This window comes from Colobus angolensis, unplaced genomic scaffold, assembly GCF_000951035.1.
Source record: "Colobus angolensis palliatus isolate OR3802 unplaced genomic scaffold, Cang.pa_1.0 Scaffold8, whole genome shotgun sequence".
In the NCBI taxonomy this organism is placed as follows: Eukaryota; Metazoa; Chordata; class Mammalia; order Primates; family Cercopithecidae; genus Colobus; species Colobus angolensis.
In genome coordinates this window covers 4378793-4399292 of record NW_012121820.1, presented here as the reverse complement: position 1 = coordinate 4399292, position 20500 = coordinate 4378793, and the positions used below count along the sequence as shown (strand labels likewise).

Below are 20500 nucleotides of genomic sequence, written 5' to 3'. Positions count from 1 at the left end.
GCCATTGCACTCCAGCCTGGGCAACAAGAGCGGAACTCTGTCTTAAAAAAAAAAAAAAAAAGAATTGTTACGTGTTTTTATAATTTCACAACTGGCCAGGTACATTGGCTCACACCTATAATCCCAGCACTTTGGGAGACCAAGACCAATGGATTGCTTGGGCCCAGGATTTCAAGACCAGCCTGGGCAACATGGCGAGACGCCATCTCTGTGACAAAAAAAAAAAAAAAAATTTTTTAATGAAAGAAATGAAAAAATAATTTCATAGCCACTTTTAAAAACTTGAAGATGACTCAACCTCCTTGTTTTCTATCATTGAAATATTTAATGTTTTCAACATTCTGATTTTATAACAATAAGTTGGGAAAGGAAATCTCTGCTGTTCCTGTAGTCAAACCAGCGAACACTTATGATGTATTTGACATGGGCCACCCTTGGGCCCTCAGGGATTGAGAACACAAAGAGAATGTAGTTAGTCTACTCAGTAAGCAGAAATCACACTGCTAATTTGAACAGGGAAAATTCAATATAAAGAATTGTTGGGGCTGGGCGTGGTGGCTCACACCTGCAATCCTAACACTTTAGGAGGCTGAGGCAGGCAGATCATGAGTTCAGGAGTTCAAGACCAGCCTGGCCAACATAGTGAAACCCCATCTCTACTAAAAGTACAAAAAAAGCCAGGTGTGGGCCGGGCGCGGTGGCTCACGCCTGTAATCCTAGCACTTTGGGAGGCTGAGGTGGGTGGATCACGAGGTCATGAGATCCAGACCATCCTGGCTAAGATGGTGAAACCCCGTCTCTACTAAAAATACAAAAAAATTAGCCGGGTGTGGTGGTGGGTGCCTGTAGTCCCAACTACTCGGGAGGCTGAGGCAGGAGAATGGTGTGAACCCGGCAGGCGGAGTGTGCAGTGAGCTGAGATTGCGTCAGTGCACTCCAGCCTGGGCGACAAAGTGAGACTCCCTCTCAAAAGAAAAAAAAAAATAAGCCGGGTGTTGTGGCGGGCGCCTGTAGTCCCAGCTACTTGGGAGGCTGAGGCAGGAGAATCACTTGAACCTGGAGGAGCCAAGATTGTGCCACTGCACTCCAGCCTGGGCAACACAGCGAGACTCTGTCTCAAAAAAAAAAAGAAAAAAAAAAAAGAATTGTTGGCCGGGCACAGGGGCTCACGCCTATAATCCCAGCACTTTGGGAGGCTGAGGCGGGCAGATTACCTGAAGTCAGGAGTTTGAGACCAGCCTGGCTAAGATGGTGAAATCCCTTCTCTACTAAAATTACAAAAAACTAGCTGACACAATGGCATGCATCTGTAATCCAAGCTACTAGCTACTCAGGAGGCTGAGGCAGGAGAATCGCTTGAACACAGGAGGCAGAGGTTGCAGTGAGCCGAGATCATGCTACTGCATTCCAGCCTGGGTGACAGAGCGAGACTCCGTCTCAAAAAAAAGAAGAGTTGATAACTACTCAAAAGTTGTTAACCACTAAAAGGAATAAAAGACCACTCTTACTCTTAAGGGATACAGAAGTAGAAAATGCAGAAAGCAGCAAAACTAGCACTTTGGGAGGCCGAGGCAGGCAGACCGCTTGATGTTGTGGCGCAGGAGTTCAAGACCAGCCTGGGCAACATGAGGAAATCCTATCTGTATTTAAAAGGCTTCTGGCCTCTTCAGAGAGGCTGGCTATTGCAGGAACCTGAAACCTCCTATGGTTAGGGCATAGTCCAATGGTGGTCTTTAGGAGTAGCCCACTGGGTAGCAGAGAAACTTGCTGGAGGACACAGAACCTGCATAGCTCACTTTCTTCAGGTCTTTGCTCATCACATTTTCTTTCTTTTTTTTTTTTTTTGAGACGGAGTCTCGCTCTATCGCCCAGGCTGGAGTGCAGTAGTGAGATCTCGGCTCGCTGCAAGCTCCGCCTCCCGGGTTCACACCATTCTCCTGCCTCAGCCTCTCAAGTGGCTAGGACTATAGGCACCCGCCACCACGCACGGCTAGTTTTTTTGTATTTTTAGTAAAGACGGGGTTTCATCATGTTATCCAGGATGGTCTCGATCTCCTGACCTTGTGATCTGCCTGCCTCAGCCTCCCAAAGTGCTGAGATTACAGGTGTGAGCAACCGCACCCAGCCTCAGATATCATATTTTCATAGAGATTTCCTGACTAGTTTGCTTAAACTTGAAATCCTACCCTGACACTTTATATCCCTGTCTCTACCTATCATCAATATTTGACATACAATATCTTATCCTTAAAATATTTCATTTATTGTCTGTCAGCACCATGGGAGCAGAGATTCTTTTTGTCCAGTTTATTCATTGCTGTGCCACAACATTAAGAATTGTGCCTTGACTGGGTGCACTGGCTCATGCTGTAATCCCAGCACTTCGGGAGGCTGAAGTGGGAGGATCACTTGAAGCCAGGAGTTCAAGACCAGCCTGGACAACATAGACCCCACGTCTTAAAAAAATAAATCACTCCTTGTGCATAGTAGGAGCTCAGTGGATATTTCTTCAGTATTGGCTGAATCATTATTAGGGTTAATCTTTATCATCTAACATAGATCAGAAACTGTTTGCCAGCCTCCTCATCAAGTGTGTGGTGCAGTTGGAATTGATACAGACCATTGACAACATTGTGTTCTACCCTGCAACGAGCAAAAAGGAGGATGCAGAGCACATGGTTGCGGCCCAGGTAAGAACAGGAGGCCTTGGGAAGAGCGTCCCTGTCCATAGGGAGGTTGCTTTGATGTAGTGGTGTGCGGGAGCCAGCTCATACTGGCTTTCCAGAGCCCGTTATGCTCGTATCTTTCCAACCTCACAGTCAGTGATGGCATGTTGATGCTTAAAATTGGCCTTAATGGGAGTTACTTACATCAGAGAAAAACAGCAAAGTCTAAACATCAGGGCTTCATTTTTTTTATGTATATACCCCATACCCCAGAGAGTGGGTGTATCAACATACCACTGCTCAGATGCCACCTCACTAGTGTTAGTTATCACAGGAACTATTCCCCATAATTGATATAGAGTTTAATCACAAATAAGTGAGAAGGAAAAATATATATAAAGATCCCAGTTTTTCCTTCAAAAATTTCATTTTTTGTTTTGTATATGCAACTTTTCTACATATGAGATTCTTCTTTTGTTGTTGTTTTTTTTTTTGGTGAGACAAAGTCTCACTCTGTCACCCAGGCTGGAGTGCAGTGGTGCAATCACAGGTCACTGGGGCTTCAACCTCCCAGGCTCGGGTGATTCTGCCATCTTAGCCTCTTAAGTGGCTGGGACTACGCACATGCTGCCATGCCTAGTTAATTTTTTACATTTTTTTTGTAGAGATGGGGTTTTGTCATGTTGCCCAGCCTGGTCTCAAACTCTTGGACTCAAGCGATCTGCCCACCTCAGCCTCCCAAAGTGTTGGGATTGCAGGCATGCACCACCATGCCCAGCCTACATATCAGATTCTTGAAAACACAGAGAATTGAGTGTCCAAAAGTTGGACAGTAATCCTACACCATGGGTTACAAATGTCAGTGCTTCAGGTGCTAGCAGATCCCGTGAGAGTGAGTGAGTGAGTAAGCGAGTGAGGCAGGCTGGATAGGGACTGTGGTAAACCAGAAATCTCTAGCCCAGTCAAAGCCCCTGCCACCTCTCAGCTGTAGCGCCCAGTTACCATCCAAGTGGGTTAAGTTGTGACAGTTTCTAGTGTTTCAAGAGTAGCCAAAATCAAGATTTTTTTTCATAGAGGAAGTCATGTTTTAAATAGTAGCAAAAAATAATGTAAATTTTATTACTGCTGGAAATAAACAGCAGTGAGTGTCCTTTTTGATTTTTAAATTTCAGTCACCTTGTTCAATAAAGTTTCCTAGCATTTCATACATGTTTCAAAAATGCATTCCTGGGCCAGGCATGGTGGCTCACACCTGTAATCCCACCACTTTGGGAGGCCAATGCAGGCAGATCACAAGGTTGAGTTTAAGATCAGTCTGACCAACATGGTAAAACCCCATCTCTACTAAAAATACAAAAATTAGCCGGGCGTGGTGGCAGGCACCTGTAATCCCAGCTACTCAGGAGGCTGAAGTAGGAGAATCACTTGAACCCAGGAGGCAGAGGTTGCAGTGAGCCAAGATTGAGCCACTGCACTCCAGCCTGGGTGGCAGAGAGACTGTCTCAAAAAAAGCATTCCTGTAATGAAATAATTGGAGACACACACACTCCTGTTTATGCAATGGAGGCAGCACTGGTGAAACTGAAACTCTGGCCAGCCAAGCCTGGTGGTATGGAACAGCTCAGTGTGTTCCTTCACCAGCCCGTGAGCAGAGTCTAAATGGAAATGTTTCAGGGTGTTGGGGAATAAAGTGTGTCTTACAGAGAGGATGACTTTGGGAGAGGATGACTGCCATTGTCTGCAATCACAATGCCAGAGCATTCCATCTTCTTCACTAGCTCTTCTATCCTCTGTCCTGTCCTCTAGCAAGACACGCTGGATGCAGATATCCACATAGAGACGGAGGATCAGGGCATGTATAAGTACATGTCTTCCCAGCACCTCTTCAAGCTGTTGGACTGTTTGCAGGAATCCCATTCATTCTCAAAGGCCTTCAACTCCAATTATGAGCAGCGGACTGTCCTGTGGCGAGCAGGTAAGGCCATACAGCAACTAAAATAGATGGCCACACTGGTCACCATCCTAAAACATTATAGTGTTTGGAAAATGTGCAAAATTTTAAACATAGCTATAATAACTTAACAGATATTTTCATGCTTGAGGGGGAGAGAAGGGAAATATTGGATAGGTTTCATCCCAGTACATGGTAGATTCTCAGTACGTATTTGATGAAAAGATAAATTGTGGCCAGGTGCGGTGGTTCATGCCTGTAATACCAACACTTTGGGAGGCTGAGGCAGGCAGATCACTTGAGGCCAGGAGTTCGAGACCAGCCTGGCCGACATGGTGAAACCCCATCTCTACTAAAAATATAAAAATAAGCCAGGCGTGGTGGTGCATACCCATAATCCCAGCTACTTGGGAGGCTGAGGCAGGAGAATTGCTTGTACCTGGGAGGCAGAGGTTGCAGTGAGCCAATATTACGCCACTGCGCTCCAGCCTGGGCAACAGAGCAAGAGTCCATCTCAAAAAAAAAAAAGACAAATTGAAAGTTGGAGAATTGAATTGATTTAACAAGTCAAGAAATTTTATGACTGGGTGTTGTGGCTCACGCCTGTAATCCCAGCACTCTGGGAGGCTGAGGCAGGCGGATCACTTGAGCCCAGGAGTTCAAGACCAACCTGGGCAACATAGCAAAACCCCATCTCTACCCAAAAACCTATATGAAAATTAGCTGGGCATTGTGGCACACACCATACTCAGGAGGCTGAGGTGGGAGGATCACTTGAGCCTGGGAGATGGAGGTTGCAGTGAGCCAAGATTGCACACTGCACTGCAGCCTGGGCAGCAGGGGGAGACCCTGTCTCAAGAAAAAAAAAAAAAATTTACATTAAATTAAAAGTTAAATATGATATAAAAAATGTGGCAGTCTAAGAAAAACAGAAACCATTCATCAGTTTTCCAAGCCTTTTAGGGGTGTATTCACTTTCCTACCTCCAAAAGTAAATACATAAACCCTGGAGGTAAATAATATTTTTTTCCAGGATGTTGGTGGGATTCTCATTATTTTGAACTTTGCATACAAGTGATACTTTATAATTTTTGTATTGTTACCATTACTTGTTGTTGTTGTTGTTGTTGAGACAGAGTCTTACTCTGTTGCTCAGGCTGGAGTGCAGTGGTGCGATCTCGGCTCACTGCAGTCTGTACCTCCCAGGTTCAAGCAATTCTCATGCCCCAGCCTTCCAAGTAGTTGGATTTACAGGCACGTGCCACCATGCCCGGCTAATTTTTATATTTTTAGTAGAAACAGGGTTTCAGGGCCAGGGGCGGTGGCTCCAGCCTATAATCCCAGCACTTTGGGAGGCCGAGACGGGTGGATCACGAGGTCAGGAGATCGAGACCATCCTGGCTAACACGGTGAAACCCCGTCTCTACTAAAAACTACAAAAAACTAGCCGGGCGAGGTGGCGGCACCTGTAGTCCCAGCTACCTGGGAGGCTGAGGCAGGAGAATGGTGTGAACCCGGGAGGCGGAGGTTGCAGTGAGCTGAGATCCGGCCACAGCACTTCAGCCTGGGTGACAGAGCGAGACTCCGTCTCAAAAAAAAAAAAAAGAAACAGGGTTTCAGCATGTTGGCCTGGCTGGTCTTGAATTCCTAACCTCAAGTAATCCACCCATCTCAGCCTCCCAGAGTTCTATGATTACAGGCGTGAGCTACTGCACCTGGCCTTGTTACCATTACTTTTTGTCCCCAAATATTTATTTTAACCCACAGTTAAAGAATGTCATTTTTCTCTACAGCCTTAAAATATCCAGCTGTTTTATGTCTGCCTATAATAAGGTTTTGCTGATGAGAGTGGTTTGCACATCTCTAAAGCTGATTGGTACTACTTTGTTTTTAAGAATGTGTTTTTATTTTTTTGTTTATTTATTTATATTTTTTGGGGGGGAGACGGAGTCTCACTCTGTCACCAGGCTGGAGTGCAGTGGCGTGATCTTGGCTCACGCAACCTCTGCCTCCTGGGTTCAAGCAGTTCTCCTGCCCCAACCTCCTGAGTAGCTGGAACTACAGGCACGTGCCACCACGCCCAACTAATTTTTGTATTTTTAGTAGAGATGGGGTTTCACCATGTTGGCCAAGATGGTCTCGCTCTCTTGACCTCGTGATCCACCCACCTCGGCCTCCCAAAGTGCTGGGATTACAGGCGTGAGCCGCCGTGCCCAGCCTAGAATTCTTAAGAGCTGTTACATTTGAGAAGCCAAAACTAATGGCTTCACCAGCCAATAAGCAAAGTCTAAATGGAGAGCAGGCCAGGCAAGGTGGTTCATACCTATAATCCCAGCACTTTGGAAGGCTGAGGTGGGTGGATCACTTGAGGTCAGGGGTTCGAGACAACATGGCGAAACCTCGTCTCTACAAAAAATACAAAAATTAGTGAGGCATGGTGGCGTGCACTTGTAGTCCCAGCTAGGCAGGAGGCTGAGGCGGGAGGGTAACTTGAGCCTGGGAGGTTGAGGTTGCAGTGAGCCTAGATTGTGTGCTGCACTCCAGCCTGGGTGACAGAGTGAGACTCTGTCTCAAAATAAAATAAAATACCAATAAATAAATGGAGAACAGTACAGGGCATTGAAAAATGAAGTCCTTATACAGAGGATGACTTTTGGGGAGTTGTAACTGCCTTCATCTGCTATCACAATCGATCTGTATTAAGAATATATAAAAAATGTTTCAGGCCAGGCTCAGTAGCTCATTTCTGTAATCCCATCCCTTTGGAAAGCTAAGACAGGAAGAGTGCTTGAGTCCAGGAATTTGAAACTAGCCAGGGCCATATAGTAAAACCCTGTCTGTACAAACTCTAAAAAATTGGCTGGGCGTGGTAGCTCACGTAATCCCAGCACTTTGGGAGGCCGAGGCAGGCAGATCACCTGAGGTCAGGAATTCGAGACCAGCCTGACCAACATGGAGAAACCCTGTCTCTACTAAAAATACAAAAATTAGCCCGGTGTGGTGGTGTGCGCCTGTAATCCCAGCTACTCAGGAGGCTGAGGCAGGAGAATCGCTTGAACCTGGGAGGCGGAGGTTGTGCTGAGCCGAGATCGCGCCATTGCACTGCAGCCTGGGCAACAAGAGTGAAACTCCGTCAAATAAATAAATAAATAAGCCAGGCATGATGGCACACATCTATGGTCCTGGCTACTCAGGAGGCTGAGGCAGGAGGATCATTGAGCCCAAGAATTGGAGGCTGCAGTGAGCTATGATCATGCCACTGCACTCCAGCCAAGGTGACAGAGCGAGACTGTGTCAAGAAAAGAAAAAAAAATAAAACAGATGTTTCAATATTTCATGAAGTAACTAGATTTCTAGTTCATACACAGTTATCAGCATTATCTTAGAAATGTGCACTAATTATATGAATGTCTGATCTCTAGGTTTTAAGGGCAAGTCTAAACCCAATCTTCTAAAACAAGAAACCAGCAGCCTGGCCTGTTGTTTGAGGATCCTGTTTCGAATGTATGTTGATGAGAACCGCAGGGATTCCTGGGAAGAAATACAGCAGAGACTTTTAACGTAAGAAAAATAGTTTCTGATTAGATTTCTACCTGCCATATACAAAATGTGTCACAGCAATACTGTGGATTGAAAAGAGTGGGAGAAAAATACATGCTGACACTCTGACAAATTATTTTCCTTTTTATTTTTTCTATTTGGTGACTCTCCCATTTCACTTTTCTTAATGCCCTGAAGAGGGCAGAGCCTTATCTGTTTCACTGATAAGTCCTTGCTTGAGCCCAGGAGTTGAAGGGTGCTGGGAGCTACGCATAGAAACATGGACAGTGAAAACTGCTCCTAGCAGTGAGGAGGCTAGATGGAAGTCCTGACTGTGGCTGGAGCCTTGTGGTCTTAAGCAGGTTACTATCCCTCTTGGGACCAGGTCCTCTTTAGAACTGTTGTCAGCAATAACATCCCATCATTCCGTCTTTCCAAGAAGAATGTGATTTAAATAATATAACTAGGATGTGCCTACAAAATTATCCAGAAATGCACCAATGGGGAGAGAGTGGAATACTGATGAGGAAGCCGCAGCCAGAAAAGTAGGTCTTTGCCACTCAGCTTCCTGGGCATCAGTAGGATTCTGATGCCTGAGCTTTCTTTTTCTCCTGTAACGTTTAGAAACAGTAACACACAGTGCTGGCAAATGTGTGGTGAGAATGCACTCTCCTGTATAGCTCGTTGGAGTGTACAGTGGCATGATCTTTCTGGAAAGTAGGTGGGATACCAGGAGCCCTAAAGTGTTCATTCTCTGTGACTCAGTCATTCCACTGTTACAGAATCTGCTTCAGAAAATATTTTAGAAATAGAAACCAGGAATACCACACAGAATATTCACTGAAGATGTATCAGGAGAAAAAATTTTAAGCAGCTCAACTAAGCTATGATATGTCCTAAATTACGATATTATGAAATATACCCATTAAAAGTGCTTTTTTTTTTTTTGGAGATGGAGTCTCGCTCTGTTGCCCAGGCTGGAGTGCAGTGGTACAGTCTTGGCTCACTGCAACCTCCGCCTCCTGGTTTCAAGCAATTCTCCTGCCCCAGCTTCCTGAGTAGCTGGAACTACAGGCACGCGCCACCACGCCCGGCTAATTTTTGTATTTTTAGTAGAGATGGGGTTTCACCATGTTGGCTAGGATGGTCTCACTCTCTTGACCTCGTGATCCACCCACCTCAGCCTCCCAAAGTGCTGGGATTACAGGCATGAACCACCGTGCCTGGCCTAAAAGTGAATTTTTTTTTTTTTTTTTTGAGATGGAGCCTCGCTCTGTCATCTGGGCTGGAGTGCAATGGTGGGATCTTGGCTCACTGCAACCTCCGTCTCCCAGGTTCAAGCCATTCTTCTGCTTCAGCCTCCTGAGTAGCTGGGACTATAGGCGTGCACCATCACACCTGGCTAATTTTTGTATTTTTAGTAGAGGCGAGGTTTCACCGTATTGGCCAGGCTGGTCTTGAACCCCTGACCTCGTGATCCCCCCACCTTGGCCTCCCAAAGTGCAGGGATTACAGGCGTGAGCCACTGCGCCTGGCCTAAAAGTGAAATTTTTAAGAAATAATTTTACTTAATGTGCGAACTTGTTCATAATACAATAAATTTTACCCCCAAAAGAAGCTGCAAAAGTGTTTTTACTTGCAATTTTCAGCAATTGGGGCGTTTTATTTGTTTTTTAGAGTCAGGGTCTCGCTATGTTGCCCAGGCTGGTCTCGAACTCCTGGGCTTATGAGCTCTTCCTGCCTCAGCCTCCTGAGTAGCTGGGACTACAGGTGAGCAATTTTTCTTTTGAAATCTTAGCAGAAAAAAAAAAAAACTGGAAGGAAATCTGGCAAAATATTGTCATATATCCCTTAGAATGATGTAACTGTTTTTTCTTCTTTATAATTTTTTCTTTTATAATTTTTTACACTTATCAGTTACCTTACAATGAGAATAAATAACAAGTCATATAGTGAAAAGAGAATTAATTAACTAAAGGAGGCACTAATGGCTTATTTCAACTTTAGCCCAAAAGAGAAATACCTACAGTCTTATAAAGTTTCTGTAAAGGAGATATGTAAGGCCAGGCGTGGTGGCTCACTCCTGTAATCTCAGCACTTTGGGAGGCCAAGCCAGGCGGATCACAAGGTCAGGAGTTTCAGACCAGCCAGGCCAACATGGCCCTGTCTCTACTAAAATTACAAAAATTAGCCGGGCATAGTGGCGGGTGCCTGTAATCCCAGCTACTCAGGAGGCTGAGACAGGAGAATCACTTGAACCTAGCAGGTAGAGGTTGCAAAGAGCCGAGATTGTGCCATTGCACTCCAGCCTGGGCAACAAGAGCAAGACTCTGTCTCAAAATAAAAAAAAGAGATATGTAAATGTCAAGTTTTTGGCATAACATGATTTTTTTTAAAAAAAGCAATTAAATGTGATTGTGAGGAGAGAAAGGCAGTTATATAATTGTGAGTAATAAGCTCCTATGCTACAGACATTGATTGAGCTCAGCCCTAGCCATGTGCCAGGACTGAACCAAGTTATCACTTAACATATTTATTTCATGTAATCCTCACAACATCCCCTTGAGTTTGAACTTTTTTTTTTTTTTTTTCTGAGACAGTCTCACTGTGTCGCCCAGGGTGGAGTACAGTGGTGTGAGCTCAGTTTACTGCAACCTCCAGCTCCCGAGTTCAAGCGATTCTCGTGCCTCAGCCACCTGAGTAGCTGGGATTACAGATAGGCACCACCACTCCCAACTAATTTTTCTATTTTTAATAGAGATGGGGTTTTGCTACATTGGCCAGACTGGTCTCAAACTCCTGGCTTCAAGTGATCTGCCTGTGTTGGCCTCCCAGAGTGCTGGGATTATAGGCATGAGCCACTGCACCCGGCCAATTTTTTATCTCCATTTTATAGCTGAAGAAACTAAGGCTCAGTGATTTGCCCCAGATAGCACAGCCAGAGTGGGTGCTCAGTGGTTACTGCAGTGGCTGAGCTCAGAGGCTCAAGCTTACATCTATAATTCCAGCACTCTGGGACACCAAGGCAGGCAGATTGCTCAGCCCAGGAGTTCAAGACCAGCCTGAGCAACATGGTGAAACCCCATCTCTACTAAAAATCAAAAAAGCCAGGAGTGGTGGCACAAGCATGTAGTCTTAGCTGCTTGGGAGGCCGAGGTGGGAGGATCAGCTTGAGCCTGAGGAGGTCAAGGCTACAGTGAACCATGGTCACGCCACTGCACTCCAGCTTGGGCGGCACAGCAAGACCCTGTCTCAAAAAAAAAAGTAATTAAAAAAACATGTTAAAAGAATTTTAAAAATAGCACAAGAATGAATAGTTCTCCCCTGAATGTGAGATGTTAATCAATTGTTTGATATGCCCTCACCTCTCTAATTCTTCTAGTGTTTGCAGTGAAGCTCTTGCCTATTTCATCACCGTGAATTCTGAAAGCCATCGGGAGGCCTGGACAAGTCTCCTGTTGTTACTTCTAACCAAAACTCTCAAAATAAATGATGAAAAGGTATGAACAAGTAAACTCTGACATTTCCACTAGGACATAAAGTTTGGGTTGGCTTTTCATTCAAGAGTTTGCAGTAACTGTTTTCTCAGTTCTCCCAAGGATGGCTACATGACTAGCACCATTCTAGATGCATTGGAGAGAAATTAATTCATTACAGAAAATGGGTGCCACAGGATATTAGGGCTTTTTCCCTGGAAGAACCCTAGTTGAAAAGGCTGAAATTTAGACCTCATGTGTTGCTGTTAGGAATGGTATGGTGATTTCAGTGCAGGAAGAGAGGGTTAAGATTGTGAATTACTGGTTTTGACCTAGGAACCTGCTTTACAAAATAAAAGAGCTGTTGACTTTTGGCAGCAAGACTATCCAAATTTAATTAAAGTTAAATATAACTGAAAGAAGCTTTAATTTGCAAGGTTTTCTTTCAACTTCTTTTTTTTTTGAGACAGAGTCTTGCTTTGTCATACAGGCCGGAATGCAGTGGCGTGATTGAGCTCACTGCAACCTCTGCCTCCCAGGCTCAAGCCATCCTCCCACCTCAGCCTCCTGAGTAGCTGGGACCACAGACACACGCTACCACGCCCAGCTAAGTTTTTGTATTTTTGGTAGAGACAGGGTTTCACCGTGTTGCCCAGGCTGGTCTCAAATTCCTGAGCTCAAGCGATCCACCTGCCTCGGCCTCCCCAAGTGCTGGGATTACAGACGTGAGTCACTGTGCCCGTCCCCAACTTTCTAATAGCAAGCAAAACACCAATATTGTAGTAAGTTTCAGGGTGAGATTAACACTTCTGAAAAACTGGTGGCCCCCAGAAAAACTGTCTAATTTTATCTGTTTCTCTCCCACCTCAAGTTCAAAGCACATGCTTCAATGTACTACCCCTACTTGTGTGAAATTATGCAGTTTGACTTGATCCCTGAGCTCCGAGCAGTTCTGCGGAAGTTCTTCCTACGGATAGGTGTTGTGTATAAGATATGGATTCCAGAAGAGCCATCACAGGTACCAGCAGCACTGTCACCAGTGTGGTAGCCCTGGCCGCCCAGGCCACTGCTGCAGCTCTGCAGAATGTTCAGCATGCCATCTCTGACTGGCACATCTCGTGAAGGGTCATAGAAACAAGGAGTTGGCATCTTGGATATCAGAATGACCGGATACGGATGGCCTCTACGCTGCTCCATCACAGTCCCCAACTAAGGCTTATGGTATTTCATTAAACTGTTGCATACCCAGTTAGCACAGTAGGTGGGGAGTCTGCTTCATCTCTATCATTCCATTTTTCTGATTAAACTGTCAAATCTGTCATCGCATATGCCATCATTTTCTAGCAAAATCCCATGATTGGCCATAAACGTTTTGTAAGAAGAAGTCACTCTCCTTGAAAATACTGAACATAGCTGTATAGGTTTGTGATTATTAGAGAGTATGTTAATAAAACTTCTTGTAACGGCTAACTGCCACCTAAAATATGCTGGGTTTTCTGTTGTTGTTTGAGTGTGTTAGAGAAATTTGAGTGTTTTTGTCAGTTATGAGTCAGCCGTAATTAGATTAGTTTAGGGACAGGTTGGGATTAGAGAAGAGTTGTTTTTTTGTGTTTTGTTAATGTCTGAGTGATTTTAAAAGTATTTTACAAAAAGATATTGAAAATTTGGTTGAAGGCAGAGTTTAGTAATTAAGTTAGAATTAAGAGTTTTGTGAGGTTAAAAAAATGTGCCTCGTGGATCTCCCTGTTTTAGTAACATGGCGAGAAAAAATCTACAGGAAAAAGTGAACAATTTAATGAAGATGATTATTAGCCTTCCTTGAAGTATTTGTGGATGGGTGTTAAATTAAAATTTCCAGAATACACTGTCCGTCTCACACACTCTGAAATCTAATATATGAAGTAGTAACGAAAATGAAGTAGTAATTTAACCAGAGTTCATTTATCCTTGAATAAACCTTTTTATTTTTACCTCAGAAAAGTGAGTATACTGGCGGTTAGTGTCACTGCTTTGCACAGTCCCCATTAGACCCTCCAGAGAGGGACAGTAACTGTGCATGAGAAGCCACTCCCATGAGCCTCCTCGGCCTCATGTCATGGGTGGAACTGGAGCTGTGTCGGGGCCAGCACAGCTGAACTGTGACAATGGCAGGAGGTAGCATGTGCCCAGCACTTCCATTAATCTGAGCCTAGGAGTTGAATTCTTTGGCAAGGTTAGATTCTGAGGTCCTTATTATGTTAATGATAGTGCAATACTCTCACCTGCAGTAGAACTGAGTTCTGATGCAGCTTGTGTAAAAGCGGGCAGTACACAAGTACGACCCGAAGCCTGCAAACAGTATACATGGATGCTCACCCATGAGAAGGAGCACACACGCCTCATTCTCTGCCCTCACCCACTGCTCACCTAGAGCATCGCTGAGCATTAGACAGAGTGTTACACGGAGTGATTAAAACATTCAGACGTCTACCTACGCTCTTTAGTCCTGTAAATTGGGTTGTATTGATGTCAACTCTGGTGCCTTAGAAGTTAGTAGTTTGGGAACCTATCTGTAAAATCGGATGTTTTTTCTTTGTAGAGAAGGATTTCTGGTGCTTTTGCTTACTAAGAGACCGATATTCTTAAGTTGTTTTCTTGTTTTAATAGCCTTGAGAAATGTTTGGTTTTTGGCCAGCAGAATTCTTACCTATTTTTTTGTTTCCCAAAAAGTGTTAATTTCTCTACCAAAGAAAAAATGAGCAGGTTTAGGTTTTTACATGACTTACATACATTAGATAAAAGGAGCTATATAATTTAGCAGGAAAGGACTACGGGAGAATACTTTATTGTGAGTGGAAAATGTTGGCACATTTGACTGGCTTGCCCTGGAATCCACTGCACTGTGAAACCTACGCTCCCTGGTATCATAGCGCGTTGCCACCTCAACAAGTCAGTTGCCTCCATTGATATTTGTACTAAAGGTATACATGGGGAACACGTGTTCATTCATTAAGTTCATCTTGCATGCAGCTATATCCCTGATTGGTTATTTTCCTTTCCTTCTGAGGTTCTCATGTCATTTTCTTTATCGAATGTGACAAAAAGCTTTCCGGTGTCTTTCTGCCCTCTCTTTAATTTTGCCTCTTGCAGGGTAGCAGATGTATCAGTGCATTTTATTACTTGCTGAAGACATTCCGGCTTAAATTTCTTATTAGTTTAGTATTTCAAAAGAATTAATTTTCTGAATGAGGCATTTGAATTGTACCAGCAATGGACTTTTAAAAAACTGGATGTAAAACCATTCAGGGTAATTTTTCTTATCAGTGGACAGTGACGAACAGAGGAAATCCCTTACCTCCAATAATAAGCCATTCAGCCTAAATTCATTTTTACGAGTAAATCTATTCTTTCTCATGGTAAATGTGGCCTGTGCCACTCAAACACTAGTGAAAGGGTATGTACAACCGCAACATCAGGCCAGAACACCATTTATTTATCCGAGTAATGTAGGAGAGTGAAACATTTTCCAAGGCCTTATTTCTTTTTCAGAATGCTTTAAGTGTTGATTATATGTGCTAGGTCTCTCGAGAAGTTTTTATTTGTTACAATACTGCTGCTTTGAGCAATTTTGTTTCTCTTCATCGTCTGTTAGGGAAATCACCAGCTTTGGCATCTTAACAACAAACAGTGGATGGGTAATTTTTATTTCTGATACGCATCTTTAGAGTCAAATATATCTCTTCCCTGTACTCCTTATGTACAACCAAAGAACATATATTATGAAAATTGTATTATAATATTTGGAAACACAACATTTTGCTCTGACAGATGACTTTTGTACACAATGAGGAAAAAAAAAACCTGTACTTTTTTTTTGTTGTTCTTTTGTGATTAACCGTATATACATTTAGTAGTCTTTGTTATTAAAGGAACCTGCTGGTAAGTACAAGTGTGACCATCTCATTCAGATGTTTGTTGTTATGATGCAAATGGATATTGGTTTCAGTAGAAGCTGGATCCTTAATACTGCATTTTCTGAATTCTGTTTTAATATTTTTGTTAAAGTAGACATAGCTGAACTCACATGAAATCTTGGAATTTTGTTATCAGCAGCTTTGCAGTTTGGGAAACAAAGAAACCAAAGCTGAGTCTTTTAAGGAATGAACATATCTGGAAATCCTTGCTCTCAAAACAAAACAATGTAATCTATCAAAGGTGTTGTTTTACTCAGTGTTCTAATTTTTAAAAAATTTTATCTGCATATTTGCATCAAATATTTCTTTATGTGCAAAATGTATGTTTTACCTCCTTAAAATGCCTAAAAGTTAGTTAATAGTTACTTTGGTTTAATCTATACACAATGATTAAGTGCATTTAATATTGGTAATTTAATGAAAACCATTCCTTGCCCAATGGATGTATAAATTTTTGAAAGAATAAGCAGAATTATATAATATGAAATGCTATGTAAAGTTTTCTATGTAAAAATATTATGTATAATACTATTAAAATATCCCATGCTTTGATCAGGTGGTAAATCAATAAAATTTTAAAAAGTATAGCTGTTTCTAATGTAGTAATTTTAAAAACATATATCAAGCCATAGTTTTGGGTCAGTTTATGTCCCTCACCAATCAAAGGGGGAAAATTCCAGTCATGAGAAGATTCTTTATATACCTCTTGAATCTATAACTTTGTTTGTTGTTGCTAGTTACAAAATTTAATTGTAAGGATCAAGCAGTAGCTATTGGTTGAACCAATACACACTGACAGCTTTGAAACGTTCAGATGCTAATGTATTTATTTATTTATTTTGGGGACAGGGTCTTGCCCTGTAGCCCAGGCTGAGAGCAGTGGTGCAGTCACAGCTCACTGCAGCCTTGACCTTCTGGGCTCAAGTAATCCTCCCACCTCAGCTTCCTGATTAGCTGGAACTACAGGGCCAGTAGTGAGACACCTTGCCCGGCTAATTTTTGTATTTTTTTGTAGAGATGGGGTTTCACCATGTTGCCCAGGCTGGTCTTGAATTCCTGACCTCAGCGATCCTCACATCTTGGCCTCCCAAAGCGCTGAAATTACAGGCGTGAGTACCACGCCAGCTGAGATGCCAATTTTTAAGTCAGTGTGACAAATACTAATCAGATTCTCATACCAGTGTTTAGGATCTACATAAATTCGATTCTGGACATAGTTCCATACACAAGAGTAAGAGACTAACAGTATAATTCCCCAATAGTTAAACTAAAGGCATAATTTTCCAAATCACTTATAGTAACAATAAATTCTAACTTTTTTAAAAAATAGAGATGGGGGTCTGTCACTACGTTGGCCAAATTGGTCTTCAGCTCCTGGGCTCAAGTGATCCTCCCACCTCAACCTACCAATGTATTGGGATTACAGGCATAAGCCACTACATCCAGCCAATTCTAACTTTTTAAGTCTAGGGTCTGGCACGGTGGGAGGATTGCTAGAAGCCAGGAGTTTGAGACCAGTCTGGGGAATGTAGTGAGACCCTATCTTTACAAATAATAATAATAATAATAATAATAGCCAAGTGTGGTGGCACATGCCTGTAGTCCCAGCTACTCAGGAGACTGAGGTGGGAGGATTGCTTGAGCCCAGGAGGTCGAGGCTGCAGTGAGCTGTGTTTGTGCCACTGCACTCCAGCATGGGTGACAGACAGTCTGTCTCAAAAACACAGAAACCAAAAAAACTTCTGGCCACAAAGCAAAAAGTTGCATAGCCACAGTAAAGATTTAGTTGGTTATAAAGTTGTGATGTTGCCAATTTAAGCCAATACTTCGTTTTGGAGCTTTTATACACAGTATTTTTGTTAGGGATCACAATTCTGCAACCTCTGCTCCAAAAAGAATAGAATGAGTTTTCTTAAAGGGAGCTTAACTTCTGAACTCTTAATGATTCATATCTGTGCATAGAATCTGTGATCCCACATCCCAGGTGGAAAGAAAGCAATCTTTCCACCTCAGCCTCCCAAAATGCTGAGATTACAGGCACATGCCACCATGCCCAGCTAGGTTTTTGCTGAGGTAACAACCTCTTATCTCTTGTCCCTCCCTCCACCACAAAAACCACCAACAAAAAACACTTCTAACAGCTTCCTTCTTCATGGCTGTCTTTGGCAATGTTTCCAATATTTTTTTTAAGAGACGTGATCTTGCTTTGTCACCCAGGCTGGGGCGAATGGCCTCATTGCAGCTGACTGCAGCCTCAATTTCTCGTGCCCAAGCCATCCGAAGTTCTTTGTTCTATTACGTGGACAGACACAAAGGGCACGGCATTTATTAAGTTCTGTTAAAGTCTTCTCTGCCTCTCTCGTGTCTGTATTTATGTGGCCCATATCTTCTATGTGGTTGAGTTGTTCCCCTTGTTTATCCAGTATTGTGATGATCTTGATTCCTGCATCCTGAGACTCAATGGCTAAACTGAGGATTCTCCTTGTACTTTCTAGAGACTCAGCAGCAACTTGGTGAACCCTCAGATGAATTCTCTTTTGATTCAGGATCTTGCTGTGGCTCCCAGGCTGGACTGCATTGGCAGTGGCACCATCATAGCTTACTGCAGCCTCAAACTCTTGGGCTCAAGCAATCTTCCTGCCTCAGCCTCCCCGGTAGCTGGGACTACAGGCACATCTCACTACGCCCAGCTAATTTTTAAAAATTTATTGTACAGACAGGGTCTTGCTACGTTGTCCCAGCTGGTCTCGAACTCCTAGGCCCAAGTGATCTTCCCACTCCAGCCTCCTAAAGTGCTGGAATTTACAGGTGTGAGCCACTGGGCTCAGCTCTGAATTTCTTCTAATGACAGATTATCCATGATGAATCAAAACTATCAGGCATGGGCCAGGTGCAGTAGCCTGTAATCCTAGCACTTTGGGAGGCTGAGGCAGGCAGATCACTAGAGGTCAAGAGTTCGTAGCCAGCCTGACGAATGTGGCAAAACCCTGTCTCTACTAAAAATACAAAAATTAGCTGGACACAGTGACACACACCTGTAGTCCCAGCTACTTGGAAGGCTAAGGAATAAGAATCACTTGAACCTGGGAGGCCGAGGTTGCAGTGAGCTGAGATCACACCACTGCACTCCAGCCTGGGTGGCAGACCATGTTGGCCAGGCTGGTCTCAAACTCCTGACCTCAGGTGATTTGCCCACCTCTGCCTCCCAAAGTGCTGGGATTACAGGCATGAGACACTGTGCCCAGCCTCTGAAGACCCAATTCTACTGCATACCTGTCATAGGCAGAAAGCAGCCCTAGGTTCCTGCTGCCCTCTGAGAGAGTCCTGGAAGGTACTCTGTCCTTGATCTTTGGGCCACATTCCATGGACTCCTGGTAAAGTCTCACTTCTCCCTTGCCTTCCACCAAAAGAGGAAAGAAGGAGAACTTAATGGCTAGGCACAGTGGCTCATGCCTATAATCCCAACACTTTGGGAGGCTAAGGCAGGAGGATCACTTGAGGCCAGAAGTTTGAGACCAGCCTGGGAAACAGTGAGACCCCATCTGTCCCCCTCCCCATCTCCCCACCAATGAACTTTCTCCTGCTAGCTTTCTATATTGATCATTTTTTGACTTACTATTTCAACCATTCTTCAGCCTTTAATTCTCACAATAACCCGCATAAAGTAGGTACTATTATCATCACCACCAACATCCCTCCTTTTTATAGAGGGGTACGGGCTCAGAGAGGTTGACGAACTTGACTTAGGCTACTCAGCTGGATTCGAAGCCCTGCAGCCTAGCTCTAGAGCCCACCTCTTAAACACTGCTCAGATCTAGCCTGGTACCATGCTTCACACCTGTAACCCCAGCTCTCCGGGAAGCCAAGGCAGGCAGATTGCTTCAGCCCAAGAGTTTGAGACCAGCCTGGGCAACACAGTGACACTTTGTCTCTATTTATTTATTTTTTATTTATTTATATATTTTTTGAGATGGAGTCTGGCTCTGTCCCCCAGGCTGGAATGCAGTAGTGCAATCTTGGCTCACTGCAACCTTGGCCTCCCAGGTTCAAGCAATTGTGCCTCAGCCGCCTGAGTAGCTGAGACTACAGGTGCGTGTCACTATGCCTAGCTAATTTTTGTAGTTTTAGTAGAGATGGGATTTCGCCATGTTGACCAGGCTAGTCTTGAACTCCTGACCTCAGGTGATCTACCCACCTTGGCCTCCTAAAGTGCTGGGATTACAGGAGTGAGCCACCACATTCAGCCTTGTCTCTATTTAAATAAATAAATAAATAAATAACGGCCCTGCTCCACTTCCAATGTATTTCTTCCACTTCAACCTTGATGCTCTTTTCAGTCTTGCCCTGGAGAGGAAGGGCTGCTCTGATGTGCTGGAGAGCAGATGGACAGTGGTAGATAATATGGGGCCCTGGCTCCTGTGTACAGAGAACACACTTAGCACAGGACTAACATTTGCAGGCTCTAGGGCAGAAATACAAATGTCCGCTCAGATGCTCTGAGGGTCAACATTTAAAAGCTCTATGTAAAGCTTTTGAATAAGACATTCTATCTTCCTTCCTTTATAAATGTACCTTTGAAAAGATCTGGAAGAGCAGGTTAAAGATGGAATTCTCAGGCTCCTCAGAGCTCCACACCAGAAAGCAGCAGCACCGGGTGGCTGGCCCAAGACCGGCACCCTGCTCTCTCCACCTCAGGCTTCACCCTGCACCACAAGGCTTTGCATGTGTGCATGAATGCCCAGCCCTGTCCAAACCCCCTGCAAACCCCTTTTTGACCCAAGTCACCCTTCCAGCATGGGAGTGCTCACAAGCTGCTGTACAGCCCCCGCTCTGAAGAAGTGACCCAGGCAAGGGTCTCCACAGGCCAGGGGCCTATGGGTCGGGAATTCCAGGGCCCTGTGCAACAGCAGTGTG

At 44.0% G+C, this 20500-nt stretch overlaps 1 protein-coding gene across 1 annotated transcript in view; it reads left to right on the top strand.

Annotated features, from left to right (window-relative positions):
• Positions 1 to 16171, top strand: part of ARFGEF2 (ADP-ribosylation factor guanine nucleotide-exchange factor 2 (brefeldin A-inhibited)) — a 104998-nt gene extending 88827 nt beyond the window's left edge. The window contains exons 35-39 of the mRNA XM_011929190.1: positions 2560 to 2690; positions 4473 to 4641; positions 8040 to 8178; positions 11540 to 11657; positions 12505 to 16171. Of these exons, the coding sequence (XP_011784580.1) occupies positions 2560 to 2690; positions 4473 to 4641; positions 8040 to 8178; positions 11540 to 11657; positions 12505 to 12681 (734 nt within the window). The 3' untranslated portion in view covers positions 12682 to 16171. The remainder of the gene's footprint in view (positions 1 to 2559; positions 2691 to 4472; positions 4642 to 8039; positions 8179 to 11539; positions 11658 to 12504) is intronic.
• Positions 16172 to 20500: the final 4329 nt, after the last annotated feature.